At 37.9% G+C, this 18,059-nt stretch overlaps 1 protein-coding gene across 13 annotated transcripts in view; it reads left to right on the forward strand.

The window, feature by feature from the left end:
* The first annotated feature begins 257 nt into the window (after positions 1-257).
* CACNA2D1 (calcium voltage-gated channel auxiliary subunit alpha2delta 1) overlaps positions 258-18,059 on the forward strand; it is a 427,231-nt gene continuing 409,429 nt past the window's right edge. For 12 of the 13 annotated variants that reach the window (XM_049813813.1, XM_049813814.1, XM_049813826.1 and 9 more), the window contains exon 1: positions 258-462. In XM_049813813.1, coding sequence (XP_049669770.1) covers positions 368-462 — 95 coding nt within the window. In that variant the 5' untranslated portion in view covers positions 258-367. Of the gene's footprint in view, positions 463-17,755; positions 17,982-18,059 lie in introns of those variants that run through there. The other variant, XM_049813819.1, reaches the window with a different exon arrangement.

An 18,059-nucleotide genomic window follows, 5' to 3' on the forward strand; every position in this document is an offset into this window, starting at 1 on the left:
AGTAGCCCTGATGGCGGCGGATCAGATGAAGCTGGAGCTGCTGCTGGAGTAGCAGAGAGTAGAGTCTCTCTCTCTCTCTCTCTCTCCCCTCTCTTTCTCCTCTTCCCCCTCTCCACCCACAGATCTCCATCGTTTCTCCTCCTCCTGCCCACCCTCGGCCGCGCTCCCGCTTCTCCCCGCACATCTCTGGGCTGCGCCTCCTGCGAGGGGGCGGGTGGGGTGGGGAGGAGGAGGAGAAACGATGGAGCGGAGGAGGCTTTAAAAAACACCAGGCCCCCCCCACGCCGCCACACAAGACAATAATTGAATTTATTATTATTGCCGCCTCGCCGACTTGGGGAAGGGGGATCGATCTTCGATCAGGAAGATGGCTGCTGGCTGGCTGCTAGTCTTTAGCCTGACACTTTTCCAGTCCCTGGTGATGAACCACTCCTCGGAGGGACCTTTCCCTTCTGCCACCACGTAAGTCCCCGCGGGGTCCGCGGAGGGGGTTTGGGGTGGGGGGGGGGTGGTGGTGGGGGGCTCACCTCAGCGCCGGGGCGAGCGCGGCGGCGGCGGCGACGAAAATACAAAGGGAAATAAAGTAAGTCCGGGCGGAAAAAAGTGGCCGTGAGGGAAAATTGCAGGTTTTCGGCTGCTTGGGCTCGGGGGAAGAGCGATCGGCGGCAGAGGCTGCCCCCGGGGCGGTCGCCGGGCGCGGAGGGGGCGGGGGGGGGAGAGCGGCCCGGGCAGGGCTGCGCCGGCCCCCGGCCCCCCCCCCCGCGGCGGGGACCCCCCCCCCCCCCCCCCCCGGCTCTCAAGGGACCCCCGGCGGTCCGGCCGGGCCGAGAGGAAAGTTTGGAGTTACAGTGAGCCCGCCCCCTCCTCCCGCAAAGGTTGGTCCAGCCTGGCTGGAGTTTGAACGGTATTTAAAAAAAACAAAACACCAACGAACCCAACAACCCCCAAACTTTCGCAATTTTATTGAAATTGACGCCGAAGGCGGATTTTCTTGCCTCTCCGCGACAGGCAGGCGAGCGCGGCTGTGAGTTCGGAGGCTGCGCTTGAGCTGGCTGCTGCCCGGCGGCGTTCCAGCGCGCACCGCGACTATCGTGACAGTCGCGGGGTTGGTTTTCTGTCCGCGGTCGCCGGTGGGCTGTCGGCTGTGCGCACGCGTGTGCCACGCCGGAGGGGTTTTGGCGTGCTTAAAGCAGAGCAAGTGAAGAACTGGGTTCTTCAGCGTTGGCCTCGGAAATCGTTACTTCTCAAAAAAAAAAAAAAAAAAAAAAAAAAATCACCTTCGCGAGAGCTGGTGGATGCTCTCGGTGCAGGCGGCTTGCTGTTCGGCGTGGCCGTAAGATAGAAATCTTCAAAGCACCGCGTACTTATTAGCATGGAAGTGTCGCCCAGAGCAGTGCAAAGATCACATAATGAAAGCATGCCATAAAAGAAAGGCAAAAATAAGCCAATGCATCACATTTGAGATTTGCCTACAGATTGGAAAAAAAGCCCAAACAAAACCCACAACAAAGCACTAGAGACTAATGACTGTGTTTTCTTCCTTTTTCTTCCTCACCTCATTATTTTTATATATATATATATATATATATTTTATTATTTTTTTTGGAAGCACTTCCCTTAGTCCCTGTATCTGGGTTAAAGCTACCAGTAGGTAACTTTTAAGTGGATGACTCACTTTAATCCATTTTACATAAGAAAAACAGTGCTAAGGGTAGTCTTCCCCATTGTTTAAGGCTGGGTAGAATTTATTGCCCTCGTTCATCCTGTGCAGGAGGATGAGTTTACAGCAATTACCAGCAATGCATTTTCACCAATTCGTACTGCTGGTAGCTTGATATAATTGTATTCAGTTCCGAGTATCCGTTCCATTATGAAAGACTCAAAGGGATGCTCGCACTGTTAAATGAAAGAAAGGAATACAAAGACAAGTGTAAAATAACCACTTAATATCTTCTAACTTGAATAAATATAGCCTTTCGTTGAAGGGAAAATTATCTTTTAAAATATTCTCGTGTTGCAGTTTATAAAGATGTGCCATGTAGAAGCAAGAGTGACAAAATACAAAGCCGGGGCTTTGTAAGTCAGTGCTTTTCATGTGTTTGAGCTCCTGTATTTACTGTTTCCTATTGAGCTGATAAGGTTGTCATACACAACCAATTACAGTTTATCCTCTACGTAGATTTTTCTAGTTTTAAAGGAGAAAGACATATGGAACCTAGTGAGATTAAAAGAATACTGTATAAAAAGAATATTGTATAATTTCAAACAGAAGTCTAGATCACTTTTTAGCATAACGTTACGTGATATTTCCTTAAAACTGTTTTTGTCCCTCTCTCTCCATGTTTGCCAATTCCCTTCAGTATTTACCTTTACTGCCAGTCATGATAATAAAAATTGTCAACGGGGAAACATATTATATAACTTTAATTATAACTATACCTATGATTAAGTAATTCAGAATATGATGTTAGTCAACAGCATGAACATGTTCTACACAATCTACTTGCTCTTGGCTTTCTTTTTTCTCATTATTATTCCATTGAAATATCGTAGAAACAATCCATAGCGCATGTCCATCCCTCATAGTAATGTTTCTCCTTTGAAATGAAATCAAAGTGCAAATAAGGCTTAGTTCATTTAGAAGACAGCACAACAGGTTGATGCAGGGAGAGCTGCTTTGCAAAAAGTAATGATGTAACAGGTGAAAGAGAAAACAATTTTTGGATTCTTCTTTTAAGAGTTGACAGCGGTGTTTTGTTTCTTACTATAGATTACAAATGGGGAAGAACAAAAAGAAGTGACGCAAATGCCCTTAATGTGAAAGATTTTATATTTTAAGAATATTAAAAGTAGGGAAAAAACCATAGGAGAAGAGAATAAAGGAAAGAAAGGGTATTAATAATTGAAGCACTGAAGGTTTTCTGATATTATGTTCTTAGCTACCTTCTTTCTCCCCATTCTTTTCAGTCTCTTTTTCTTTTAGTTAAAAAGTTGGTCTGAGGAAGCAGTATTTCCCAGCTGTTGTGGGAAAAATGTGCATATTCAGGGCTACATAGTTCACGATTTCATCGGCAACTCATTACTGTACAATCACTTTTCCTTCAGTCATCTCTTTCTTCTGCATCAGTAAATATTTTAACATGTGCTTTTACTAAAACATTCGGAAGTCCTTACCACCAATACAACAGTATACAAGTACGAAAGATTTTTAGCAAATAGTGCTGAAGGTTTAAGCAATGCCTGTCTCATAGAATCTCAGCCATTTGATTCATTTTACTTCTCTGACAAGGCAAAAGGGCTCTGATATATTTACCCAGCAAGGTATGGAGAATCTCAAGTGAAGGATTGTGCTGTATGAAATGGGAGCCTTAATTTTTCATTGCAAATTTGAGCAGGTGGTATAGTGGCATTTGTTGCTTCCTGTGTTGGAATATTTCACTGCAAATATCGAAGACTTTTCTTTAATGAACTATTTAAGTATAGCAGTAATTATGTCTTGATCTTTAGCTATAAGGCTTAGCTACTGATCGATATATATTAGGTTTCATTAAAAAGTATCATTTTCATTGTATCATGTATTAGGGATCTGTTCCGTGTTGGTACAGGATATCATGCTCTTACTTATCAAGTACTTCAATTATACACACAGCACAGCAGATATTTTGCACTTACATGAGAATATTGTTGCATATGGTACTCCTGTCACTATAACCACACTACTGCTAACACAGTATGCAAAGCATTTCTTTCTTTGTAGCCATATATATTTATTTATCATCTGCACCTATACAGACTTAAGAAAAAAAATACTATTAAGTAAATGTAGTTTGTATGTTTCCTAGGACCCCCTCTCTGTTTTTTTTTTCTATATTGCATCAAAACTGATAGTCTTGAGTTTAAAAATATGCTGTAATTCTTAAGTATACTTTTGACACCGTATGTCTTATCAGTGTTGATATTTTTACTGATAGTGAGTAATGTACGATATAAAGATGTACCTACTGCTTTCTGATGATAAACCTGTCTGTACTGATTAAAAAAGAAAAAACAACCAGCAAAACAAAACAGATATTTTAATTTTGATAAACCCACGGATGAAGCCTTTCAATATGAATGGTGGTGCTTCCGTAATTACATCATTCTGGATATAGCTTAATGTCTGTATTTATTTTATATTCTCTCATTTTCCACCCCCACTAATTTTCTCTCTTTCCTTTACCTTTTATCCTTTTTTCCTCCACAGTCACCTGTTCTGTATTTAGAGGTTAAATTACACATTATATTCAAGATGGATCTGATACTTAGATAAATTGGTGTAAACCACCTGAGCATAAAAATAATATAAAGAGGATAAAAATAATATACATATGAACTTATCTATATATGTATTCTGGCAGGAAATTTTTAGAAAAGAAGTTGTGTATTCCCGTTTTTTATTTGTATGAATCATCCTTACTGTTTCGGTGTCATTAGGACAACTCAGGGAAGTCTATATGAGTCATTTGAATTAGGGCTTGCACAACTGGGACATTCGTATTTTTGGTTTCTGCACATGGACCTAACAAGTGTAGGTCTTGCTGAGAATGTGGCGGGGCTTGGTACACAGTGTCGCTTTTTATATCAAATCAGTGACTGAATGTAGATAGAAGATATTTATGATGTGTCCTTTTCATCTGTTTCTACTGTCAGACTCAGGGATTTTGACACATCTCATATACATATAATCTCATTTTTAGCATAAAGTCTGTGACAGAAGAATGCCAATTTTATTGCTGATGCTAATTAGAAAAGACAGCTGCATTAATGGATTACAAAGTATCAGGCTCCTTCTCATTTGAAAATTGTATTTTCCAATCTATTTAAAAATCTTCATTATTAGGAAAAAAAAATCTGCTGAAGTGTACCTTTGTATCAGTGTATCAATTGGAAAGAAAGCCAAAACATGCAATCTACTTAGAATCAGGGAAGTGCAATATCACCTCTTAGTGTCTTCTCAGCAGCACATGTCTGAATGCTGAGCATTACATGAGATGTATAAACTCACTGGTATTTTAAAAAGTATTGCTCCAATCCATTCTTCTAGTAGAAACATACTTAAAGATGAGTGCAAAACAGCTTGTTGATTGGTGTTGGTTTCTTTTGTGAGTGTCTCTGTACATGTGGTGGTGATAAATGCAAATTATTTGGATCCACAAAGCATTTTTCTGTTTTACATATTTTATGATGTAAATGCTTTTTTTTTTTTTTTTTTCTTTTTCTGTTTCCCCTCTTAGACATTTATGCTGGGGCCTCAAAGTTAATGAATTCTATAGATTTACATTTTATTAACTATGAAAATTCAGCTGAAAACATCAAAATAGATACCGATCATGAGACAAAATTTCATTGAAATAAATCAGCATTGTAGAGGTTCTTGCCATCTTTCATTTTGCAGTGATGCTATTTTCAGAACTGCATTGCTCATACCCTGCAAAATGATTTTATCCAAGAATTCAGCTGCTAGAAAGAGAGCTGGAGCTTGGCAGCACATTAGTCTGAAATGTATTCATTGTTAAATAGAAGGCCTGTTGTACAGATCTTAAAAAATATTTATCTAGCAGAGCATTTTAAATTGATGGAAGCACGATCAAATTATTGTTACTTTAATCTTTTCTAACAAAGAAACAAAACAGACTATAGTTGTCCACTGATAACTGTGATCTGACATGCTCATGCCTTTATTTTTCCCCTTCTGCGAGAATCCTTTACCCAAGGTAGTATTATCTTCTAGACCAATGTTTGACTTAAACCTCTGCGAGACAGGGGTTGCAGTTCAGGAGCATTTGAGTAGTTTAAGAGAAAAATGACTCATTCTCTCTGTTGTTGACCATAGTAGAAGCAGAATTAGGCCCCAGACTGTTTTGTGCTTCTTTGCAGCAATACACGATCTTTTGATCCCTGTATGCTTGGGATGCACGTTGTGCTTAGAGTGCTTGTAAAGACCTCAGTGACAAAAGCTGATATTATGGACTGCAGAAAATGTTGTTTTCTAGTGCCTGGTTAAAATATCTGCTTTAACAGAAGAAAAGATTTACCAGAACACAAGGCTGGAATAAAATTGTTGGACCGTATCTATAACTTGGTAAAGCCAGATGCCATACTTTATTTATGTCTTTTACAAATGCTGAATTGGACTTCTGGATAGAAAAAATGACAGCCCAGTGTCCTCGGTGTCCCGGTAAAACATATCTAGCACCTTGAAAATACACAGAACTTCACAAATTACAAAATAATAATTGCATTTCTGCCCCCACCCCTGGGCAGCGCCTGTGCGTTGTGTCTTAGATCACTCTTAGCCCATTCTTTTCATTCCATCTACAGCTGCTGCGAGACAGGTATCAGTGAATATTTAAATGATTTGCATTTAAGATTACAGCTCTGATTTATTTCTCTTGTCGCATCTATTAAACTGCTTGATCGCACTCAACTTTTCTCAAATATATATTGGGCAATGCTCTGTTCTGTAGGAACAGACCAAGAGCCGGATTTTGCATCGGTTGTGCCATTGCTTACTGCAGCAAATTGCTCATTGCTATTACAGAGTGTTGTGATTCTTCTTTCCCTCCTGATTTCCAATAGTAAAAGAGAACTGGAATCAGTATTGTTTGCCGAATATGATTTTTGCCAGGCAGTACTGTGTAATGCACGCAGTGGTGATGCAGGAGTGGCTCACATTTAAGGTGCAAATACGTAACACGGGTAGTGAAATCACTCTCAACTGCATTTATACTTCAGTGATGTTCATGGGTTTGTTATTCTCAATTTAGGGCCAGACTGTGCTGCTTGTACCCTGAAATTAAAAAGTTCCATTGATATTCTCAGAAAAAAAATTCAGTGTAAGAGTGAAGATTTTCAAAATATGCCTCAGCACTTTTTAATAGCTAAAGATTAATGGCGTATGCATGCAGCTATTCAGCTCAAGAGGGATTTGTCTTCTCCTTCTTCAGTGCTTTCCAAACTATTTTTTGACCTACTCTGCTTTTAAGCAAATTCAACATTTCACACCTTCCTTCCTCCCAGACTTAATAAGTTTTCAGGGTAAAATGTAAAATATACTCCCTCTTTCACAAGCGCACTGTGACAAGAATATGGCTCGCTGTTTGGTAATGTTATACTAGTGATGTTAGAAGGACCGCGGGTTTTTGCTTATGTCCCTCCTTACAACACCTTTCTCTGTGTGCCAACAGCAAAACAATGACAAGGAGCCGAATTTCTGTTCCTTGTATAATTTTTGCTATTTATTTACAAAGATTCTAACAAGTTTATGAAAAAGATTGACATTATTTTGCATCAACAAATCAGCAAGCTTTTGCAGTTAATTACAGTAATTCAAAATCAGACTTTTTTTTTTTAATCTGAGGCAGGCCTGAAGTACCCATAGAATATGAATGTGAAGTTATAATATTGCTGACTATTATAAAAAATGTGGTTTTTTGGATCTTTCACCCTCTTTTAAAATTACATTCTCACTCCCTCTCATTTGCGACTTGGTTAGGAGAAGAACGGTGGTCTGACTTTGTAACAGATTTTCTACATAGTGACTTAAGCATTTTTCATTTTTTAAATTTCCTCTGTTTCTCCAGAGCCAGGAATGTTGAGCCAGGAATGTTGAGACAGGAATGCAGAAAGAAGAGGATTTTTTTTAAAGACTGTGTCCTATGGATCATATGGGCTAAGAATAATTTTTTGCACCGCAATCATTATCTTTAACATGGAGGTATATATTGGATCAGCGGTCCTTTTTTCAGCCCTCATGCATATAAAGCTTCAGTTGAAGTCTACGAGCAAAGACTCTCAAATTTATCCATTATAATAAATTCTGATTCACTTTTGACCTGATTTGTGAAGTAAATAAGAACACGAAGGAGTTGCTGAGTCCACAGTCTAGTTTTTGTAGCAATCAGATGATAAATTATGTTAATTTTTATTTAAAGGAGAAAAGCTAGACTTGGTTCATCCAAATAATTTTCTAACTCAAGTGCTCCTGTTTCCTGTGTACAGCTCCCCACTCGACTGGTCTGAAAGCTTAAAACCTTCCCCAGCGATACAGTCTCTCCCTCCCTTATCTTTACGGGGATTTTTATTACATTTTGCTAACCATGGACTAAATCTTCTTTCAAGTAAGCATGAAAATAAAGTTATAAAAGTTCTCTGGGTAAGGGTGGCAGGAGTAAGGCCTAAACCAAGGCATGCCATTTTTCTCAATTGTCACTTTTAATACCGTGCTGCATTTTTCTTTCCGTGCTAAGGTAGTCTTAAGCAAACCAGTAAAAGGGAAGTTTTCTTCGTTCTTGGAACGAGTAGTAATTTGCCACACCAGGCTTGTGTTGACTTTTGATTAGAAATTCAAACCTTTTCCATAGGAGGAAACTGAGCCACAGGGGCTGTTCTGTCGAAGGTTATTAAGTGAAACATTTTGCAGTCTGTGCTGGAAAAGTCGTGTTTATTGATACCACAGGAAGGAGAAAAGTAGTGAAAAAGAAATGACTGGAAGTATGAATTACAATGTTAGTGTTTTTACCATTCCTTCCCCGACTCTTGCAGGTAACTTACTCCTGCACATGTAGATCCAATATCCCATTAGAGGGACAAGTTCAACAGTCTATTAAAAGGCAAGTTTTGATTTATGATATTCTGAGGGAGACTAGTGGGAAAAATGGTTTATTTTGTAAATTGCCGAATGAACCCTCACAGTAATAATTTTCCCCCAATGTGGATTTGAATAGTCTATTTGGTAGAGGTCTTCTGGATCCTAAATACAGCCCTATACTTGGAGGCAATACTCTTTACATGGGGGGTGCTTTGCCCTATGAGATATGTTGATACTCTGTTTTATGAGTTTAATCCAGAAAAGTGGGGGTTTCTCATGCAGATGTTAATGCAGGTGTTGCTTTTTTGCAGTATATGGCTGATTTCTTTTAGTAGATTGAATTAGAATAAAACTGTTCTTAAGTAAGTATTTAGTATTTAGAATAATTCCTGCAGAGATTATTGAATGTCCATATTTTGTGTTAGCCTCATATGTAATTTTATTCTTTTTATATATGGATGTACCAAGTCCATTAGAATTTTTTTTCAAAGAAAGACAAGTTAAAGTGAAGAGACATACATGTAGGAATGTGTGGTGAGAGAAGATGGAAATTGAGTGAAGTAAGCAATGAGCTTTCTTATACCATCATCTGCTGGGGAGCGTTATTCTTCATAAGGATGGTTAGCTGTGTGTGTATTTCCCAATGCACTGAGTATTTCTTGATCTGAGACTTTTCTCATAAATGAATTCAGTGGCACAGACTTAAAAAAAAAAAAAAGAAAAAAAATAGAAGAGGTAACAAGCTTTTTTTATTTACTTTTATTTACTCAGAAATACTCTGATTTTATTTTCTGTGTTGTACATCCTGAATTGTGTGTATCTTGGCTGAGCTCTTTATCATTATACGTCTCTATTATTATTTGCCTCCCTTTATCTGCCTTGCATTACTTCTTAAGTTTTGTACCTTAGTTTTCCACACTAATTTCTCTCAGTAAAGTAGGAAACTGCAGTATCTTACCACTTTGTCAAGCAAGGGTTTATTGTCAAGATTAATTTGTTAGCTAATGCCTCTAAAGCCCTCTGTAGTTGAAAAGTGTTGTTAAGCTGTTAAGCCTTGTTTATTAAGATGTGTGTTTGCTATATTCCCACCTTACCTCAGAAACTTGCATGACCAGACCTCTCCTGGATGGAAAATACCTCTGGTTTACCTGGTTCTCAAAGCTTTTTTTCAATAGAATCTTTGCAGAAAAGGTACCAACATATCTGCTTCTTTTGGTAACTTGAGATCTGGGGAGTTAGAAGAAGTTAATCCCCACGATCTGTACTTCTTGGATGTACACAGATTGTAAAACATAAGCTTAACAGCATTTTTAGAAACTAACAGGAGTCAGCAAAAATCTGCAGACAGTATCGTGAAAAGAAGCCAGCATATCTGACTCATGCCAATGCTGCATACTAGTTGCACTCCTTTGCCACATTGCAAATCGTTGTTCTCACTGTTGAAAAATCACTTGGAGCTGTAGATGCCCAGTTTATCTGAAATTTGTACTGTGAATATTTTGTACTTTCTAATTAAAACAGAGGCAATAGGTGGGTACAATACTAGCCAAGGGCTCATGACACTTGATTTCATTACCTGATCTGCTAGCCCCTTCTTTTGCAGCACTGGCTACTGCTGGTTTTATTCCTTCTGTTCCCATTTCTAAAATGGCAGTGACACCCCAATTGTCATCCTGCTTGAATAAATGTATTGCATATTGCAAGATGTCCTGCTTCTGTAAGAAAGATGGTCATAGAAGTACATAATTAGTACTATTTAGGTGGTCCAGCTTCAACTTGTTTCCTTTTATGGACTAGTAGCATGCCTAAGATGATCACTAGGAATCACTAATTATCTGATAATCACCAGGGCTGTTAAGATTTCAAGCAGGAGTAACATAGTTTTCATTGCAAATATTTTGGCTTGCCACAAACAGTAACAACAGAAGTGTAGTCTTTACTAATTTTTTTGTTATTTACGAAGCCACTTTTATTGCTTTAGCATCTTCTTGGATTAGACTTTTATCTCTTGTGAATGTATTTTAGATTATGTGGGTAGATATATAAGCTGGGAGAGGATCACTAATACGTGCAGGAACATCTCTTAAGGAGATTTCACTATACTATGCACATGGGGAAAAGCTTTGCGGTAACTGAAAGCAGAATCTGGTCCTTATAGTCACTTTTGATTGATTAGAAATACATGAAGGATTAATTGATTTATTGCATGACTAAGAGTATGGCTAAGGATATACTCTAAATGTCTTTGGAAATGATTAGGTACCCAATTTCATCCTTCTTTGCACCAGTGTAATTTCAGCAAAATGAGTATCAGTCCTGTATCTTTTAAATCCCGAGTGCAAGGATGAATCCACATAAAATAATTTCTGATTAAACACATACAGGTTTCATTGCAACAGAATGAGTCATCACTGTCAAGGCCTGATTGTAAAAATTACATAAATTAAAATGTAATACATGATCGTATTAGGCTATACAGAGAGAAATAGCAAGATATCAGAAAGAAACCATGCGTGATATCAGATGTGGTCATTTGTCTTCCTTTTAAATGATAAGCTCTGACACCACTTCATTGTCCGTGCCCCACTGAGCAAGTGTCCATGTAAAAAGAACTTCTTAATGTGCCGGAAGGCATCGAAAACTGTTCCCCCAGATTAGGAACAAACACAATTTTATGTAAGTATGGAATTGTAAGGAAGAAATACTTTACTTTTCAAAATACTGCAACGTCTAGTAATGTGCAGGATAATTGTAAGTGGCTTTCACAAATTTTCTTTTTTGTGGTTTTTGTTTTTTTCTTAAGCAATTAATTCTAGAGGTCAGCACTGCAATTTGGAATGGTAGGAATGATAGAAGTAATTTATTTTAACCCCTCATTATGCACAACCGACTAATTTGTTCATCTTCTGGTATGAAATCTTTATTTTTCAGGTAATTAGGTTTAAAATCAGCAAGAAATTTACAGACAAACTTTGTAATTTTTTTTGCAGTGAAGCTGGGTTTACAATGAAAGATAATATTGGTGCTTTATGGGGACATGAGGTGAAATTCTGAAGTGATAGCTGTTTTGCTATTAGAAGCACTCAGCCAGTATCATTGCTCAACTGCTATGTAGATGTTCCTAGCATAGATACACTCTCCCAGTCTGCAAAATTAGGATTTAAAGCATCCATCACTTCCTTGCATGGATGGTGAGAGATACAATTAACAAATGGCCGTAAAGAATACTGTAGTGGCTGTATTGAACAATACTTTGCTTGCAGATATTTTGCTGATAGTGATTTTTCCTTTCATAACTCCATTTATTTATAGACTAAAATACTTTTATGGCCTGCAAGGTAGTTTTGCACAAAAATGCTCAGTAATTCTTGTAGATATCCATGCTTCTGCAAACACTTTATGTATTCAGTAGTAATGCTTTCAGCTTTGCAAGCACAGATTAAACATCGGTGATTAAGTATTTTGTTCCACATATCTAATTACCTGGGGCTCTATTTCTATTTAGTGAATAGTATTCTACTCTAGAATTGACCCATTACTCTTCGTGGAAATAATCTGTTTGTAGAATAAAGCGCTGATCACTCTTTAAAAATTCTAAGTTAAAAGTAAGTTATCTGATTGTAAAGCTAAATACTTGAAAACTAGGAAATGCAAGATATTGAAATTGCCTTATGGCCTTAAATTGTTTTCCTTATACATCTTCATTGTGATCCTGTCTTCAGTTACAAAATCAACCATTATTTTTTCTGCTGGAAAAATGTTTCACTGAGGATATGAAATAGATATACAAGGGCAGAATTATGCTTACATGTGCTAAAATGCAGATGAATTCTTATTTTGGTTATTTGACTTAACAGCTTTTATGATTTTTACTTAATAAGAGTTTTTTTCTATAGCCAATTATTCAAACTGCAACTCCAGTGTAAGACTGACATGACAGGTGGATTTTGTAGATAACTTTGGTAAAGCTGCAAAGGACATACTTTGTCTCTGGCAGCGAAAACCTAGTAATAACTTTCACTACCTGGAGAGATTGCTGAAGCATCTGCCACTGAGAATTGGAAGTGAGGTATTAGCTAAAAGTTATTCTTTGAACCCAAAAGCTATGGTAAAGATACCCTATGCAAAGAGATGTTTCTGAGATATGAGAGATGGATGTTTTCTATTGCTAGGACATTGTTTCATTGCAAAAGGACAAATTGCTGGCTGATCCTGGGCTTCTTATGCTGTGCAACTTCAATAACTGGTGCAGCCTTTCACTGGGCAGGAATTATTTCCTAGCTGGGATTTTTCCTGGAAATTAACAAACGGGAAATGTCAGCAGTATACCTCAGAGATACTGACCGTTCTAGTTACCTATGTGGGTAAGAAACTCATGCTTCTTGTGTGTCTAGCTCTATATTTAATCTTGTAGTGATTTGGGATCAGCCATATCCAAGTTTAAGAGATTGCACCAATGCCTGAAATTTTAGAGTTCTGGTGTACCAGATCCAGATTTCATATACTGAAACTTAATGGCGTGTATTTGGATAGAACTTATTCAAGGCTTTCTTAATGGCCAAATAGATAACCTGCAAACCAGGGATCAACTGCAAAATGACTCATTCCAAGAGTGCTTAAAATAAAGTAGTTCTTCATTAACTACAATGAAACATTACTACAATATCTGCAGAGTAATAAAATGAACCTGTTTGTTTTTTAAAACCTGCAGTATTTTAAGTGTATTTTAGTCCAAAGTCGTTAAACAAATATATGATAGGCAAATACAGACTGTATGAGGTACAAAGTTTTGTTTGTTGTTGTGGAGGGGAGCTTCTAATTCAATAGTAATTTAGATAGATTCCAGTTTGTGGTTTGTTACTATGTGATTTGACACAGACACACACCCTCCATACGACTTTTCTTTCACCTGGGAAAATTGGATAATGAACTAATGAAGGTTTTCTTGGCTGATAATGCTGTCTATTTTCAGAACGGAGCAATTACACAATCTTTTTAGCACTCAATGTCTATCTAAACAAAATCAATGCAAAAATAAGGGCTATTTACAGTGGAGTATTGTTATTTTACATTGTTTGTGTAGTTCTCTGAGAGTCTGAAATGATGCTGAAATGATACAGTAAAAAAATTCTCAGGAGCTTTAAAACCAGCAGTTTAATGGCCCCCTGATTTTTCTCTCAACTGAAGTAATTCACCACTATTTGTCTGCCTCCATACAAATGTAATGCCTTATCATTGCTACGGTTACTTTTTTTAGAAGAAAAGATCACTCTACGCATCTCAAAACTAGACATGGTTTGAATTCACATGGTTTCAAAGTTGTAAGTTAGGGCTGGATTAAAGTTTCCAAGCTGTTTATTTACAAAAATAAAACAGGAGTTTCAGGGTCTGTTTTTTCTATTCTTATTCAGTTTTCTCTTTCCTCTGTGAATTCTTCAAAAGGGCATAGAGAATTGTTTGGACAGTGCTTTCAAAATGTAATATGCTGTGTAAGTGCTGATTTTTGCTATTACATATCAGAGCAGAATAGAAGTCTGAATATAAATTGCTATTAGAATTATGGTAAAGGTGAATGCCTACTCAGGCTATCAGCTGCTTCACAGACTTAAACCTACAAATTAAGGTAAGGAAAATTCAGATTAAATATACACAATGGCTTGATAATACAAATAGGTAGCTTGTGGATTCATTCTCTAAAAGTTTTCTTGGTGCTTCTGAAGCTTCTAAATTTGTACCGAAGAGAAATCTGAAAAGCAAAAGCTCTCTCCTGTATTACTTGGGAGCTGGATAGTACCTTTTCCATTCCTTAACTGTTTTCTTTCCAACTGTTTTATTGCTAAAAAAGAAAAAAAAAATCAAACCAAAAAACTTTTAATGTTTAAGTTCAGTTAGAAGGCAGAAGTATGGAATGGTGTCATAATATGACTCTCAATAAAACATTTCTACTGTAGACTTTGACTTTCAGATTTTTGGATCAAGTACTGCATTGCTAATTCATCTGAAGGAATTATCACTAAATGATTCTGGTACAACATATTCCATGGAAACATTCAAGGTCAGGCTGGACGGGGCTCTGAGCAACCTGATCTAGTCGAAGATGTCCCTGCTCACTGCAGGGGGTTGGACTAGATGACCTTTAAAGGTCCCTTCCAACCCAAACTATTCTATGATTCTATATTTTCTTACTTGATTTTCAAAGACTTCTTTCAGTAGAAGATTTGTGGATAGTTTTAAAGGCTTCTACATAGGACATCTTTATTGCCAACAGAATCCAAAGAAGTATGTGATCATCACTCTGATGATGACTTACGTCCACTTCTGTCTTAGGTCACATCTTGTAACAAAATTAAGCTTGGCCTTTTCTGTTATGCTATGGGACAAAATAATGCTAAAGCTGCATGGAAACCACCTGTCATCCCTGATTTTTGTGTGGTGGTAAAAGAATTTCAAAAAGTCGTAGAAATTATGTACAGAAAGGAATCTATTGAATCGTTTACTATCTCTCTGATGCATTCCTGAATATGATTTCTAATATGGCTGAATTTATTGTATACCATTCAATTTAATGTATGAGTGATGCAGTATCTCAGACCAGGTGACTGTTCTTCTATACAGACCTCAACTAGCAGCAGTGCATGCATCATATACGTGTGTCTGTTCTTACTAGCATAGTACTGGGAAGCTCCAACCAAGAAACAAAGTCCATATTATTATGGATTCTGTATGGCAGAAGCTTATGAGACACAGATCTTTAGACAGAAAGTTTGGCATGGAAACAGCATCTCTGGTAATGATAAAGCAATACAGTTTATGTCTCCTGAGGGTTTTCTCTGATCATACCTGTAGGGGAACAAATAATGGCAGGGGTAATATTATGTATACTAATGTGTGTGCACCTCTAACATAATGTAAGACAGCCAAATCACTTTCTGTAATTTTTTCTCTTATGTGTTCATTACTGTTATCAATGTAGAACAGACATACTTGTAATGCAGGCAGACGTTAAAAGGTTATACAGTTTAGTACCCAGAGAATGGTATAACCTCTGCCATAGTTGACACCATTAGTGACAGATAGGACAGAACAGTAGTTTGCCCAATACTTAGTACAAGGCTCTTAAGTCTTTTGTAAATGTGTGTTGTCACCCTTTAGGACGTCATAAAACTTCATACATCTCTCTTATCATTCTTATCCTGCAGATGTTTTTGCATGTGAATATTTCTGGACAGTCCAGTTGTGCTACAAATAGTAAAAAAAATATTTGTAGGACTGGGCACAGCTAGTTTGTTATAGGAGTTAGATGCATTAATTTATAGTATGGTCCTGTTCTGTCTTCGGACTACGATCAGTTGAAGACACTTAAATTTCTGTATCTCAGCTTCAATGAATTCTTGACAGCTGTTCAGGCTGACATCCTTTGTATGAGTACGCTGGGGTTGCATTGGTTTTGATGGGAGTAGTGTGTGGTATGTTTTAACTGTTGATACCTGCTTTGCCTTATTTCTGTGTGCTAGCATTATTATTGATACAGTATTATACTTTCCCATTACAATGTATGGTAATAATTAGTAGGATATTCTGTAACTGCAGAATTACAAATGATTGAATATTAATCTACATGATGTCCAAAGAAAAAAGCACTAAGCTTTTAAAAAATATAAACTATACTTCTAAATTTATAAAGTCCTTTTATAAACTGCTAGGAACTGTGTGACCTTAGGCATATCACATGGTTATCTTTGCCTTAGCTAATCGGTCTGCACCGTGCACATCATTACTGCTCTGCACCAAGCCAGGCACAACAACTTGCCCTGGATCTGATTTCCAGCAAGTATTGAATCATTTAATCCTCTGTCTTTTAAACTATGGGGGAGATGCATGGACGTAGATTGCAAAATTCACGTTTATGTCAGTAAAGCCATAATTTTGCCCTATACAGTTTGAAGTTATTTCTGTGACAGTAAGGTACATGGAACTACTGCATACATGTATTGATCATATGCAAATTTCCTCCGCGTGCCTTTAGATCTTTATTGAGCTGAATGTAAGTTCATTATTTTCCATGTGTTTTGATATTCATTTGCCTCTTGCCTCTGTATAATTAAAGTTAATACCTACATAAACATTAGTTATGTACACTCAACAGATGAGCTAAGTGTAACTACTGACTAGTGGTTAAAACTAGCTGGTAGGCAAATAATTAGGGTTACTTCTGGGAAGATTCAGAGGTATTTGTTCAGTTGCTGTCTGTGCTGTGTCTCCAAACTGAAACATCCACATTTATGAGTATTTAATATCTTTCATGAGGACTGAACATTTTCTCTCACCCAAACATGCACATCATTAATTTTTAACAAATAAATATGCATTTCATCTGCTCTTGATGGGAAAAAAAGGCACTTTTTTGTCTGCTTTCTGAGAAAGTAGTAGTTACTGAAACTTAAATGAAGCTTGGCTGGTAATAGATACAGTTTGTTGGACACTGGGGAATACTTAAAGGCCATTTGGTTTCCCTTTCCAAAAAATGATGTGGGGAATCTGGTGAATCAGATATTGTCTAAAAGGTTACTTGGATTGTCATGATACGGGTCAGGGAAAGAGGAGTGAAATTTGGTTTCTTTGTTTAGGAAATGCCATGTAGCATTCAGAAAGGGGTATGTGTGTAAATTTAAATAGCATGATTTTTCCCTACTTCCCCAGCAGTGCTATTTCTTTGTCCCTAACCTGTATAAACCCAAATATTTCTGCTTACTGGGAGATCAAAAATTTGAAAGGAATGGTGCACCTCAGGTGGGAGGACGGCAGCATCCACGTGTTGGAAGTAAGCTCCTGTTACGGCTGGATGCCCTTGCGTTTGAAATGCAGTACTCTTATTCTGTTTAAAACAAAGGAAGGAGTCTGAAGCCTTTACAATAGGATTGTTTTATTAATTGGTTGCATAGTGTTATTTAAAGAAACCTGTGTGATTTTCCTTTTGTTACGTTCGCTACGTATCTACAAATCACCAGTATAGAAAGAAGTGCTGTCAGATTAGCAAACGGGAAGCAGCCTGGATTCAGGCAGATGCCAGTCAAAGCCAGAAAGCCCCTTTCCAGTGACACAGCTGAGCACGGGGATGAATATTCGCCGGAGTTCGCTTTGGAATGAAAATGTTGCTGTGAAGGCCTGGCGCTTTCAGCTGAGGAGTGGCAGGGAGAGGGATCCACCTGAGGAGCACAGGTTTGACACAGTTGGACCGCATCCAGCGTGGAGCATCCCTGTGGCTTCCCGCGGGAAGCCGGCATCACTGATAACTAATGAGGTCCATACCCTGTTCGGAGCGCTCGCTGACAGCATGTCACAGGGCAGTGGGGTAATATAAATAATAAGATTTTCCTCTGTTTTCTTTATTGCTCTTTGTTGCTTTTATTTTTAGCTCCTTGCTACGAGA

The sequence above is a fragment of the Accipiter gentilis genome, chromosome 11 (assembly GCF_929443795.1).
Source record: "Accipiter gentilis chromosome 11, bAccGen1.1, whole genome shotgun sequence".
Taxonomy (NCBI): Eukaryota; Metazoa; Chordata; class Aves; order Accipitriformes; family Accipitridae; genus Astur; species Astur gentilis.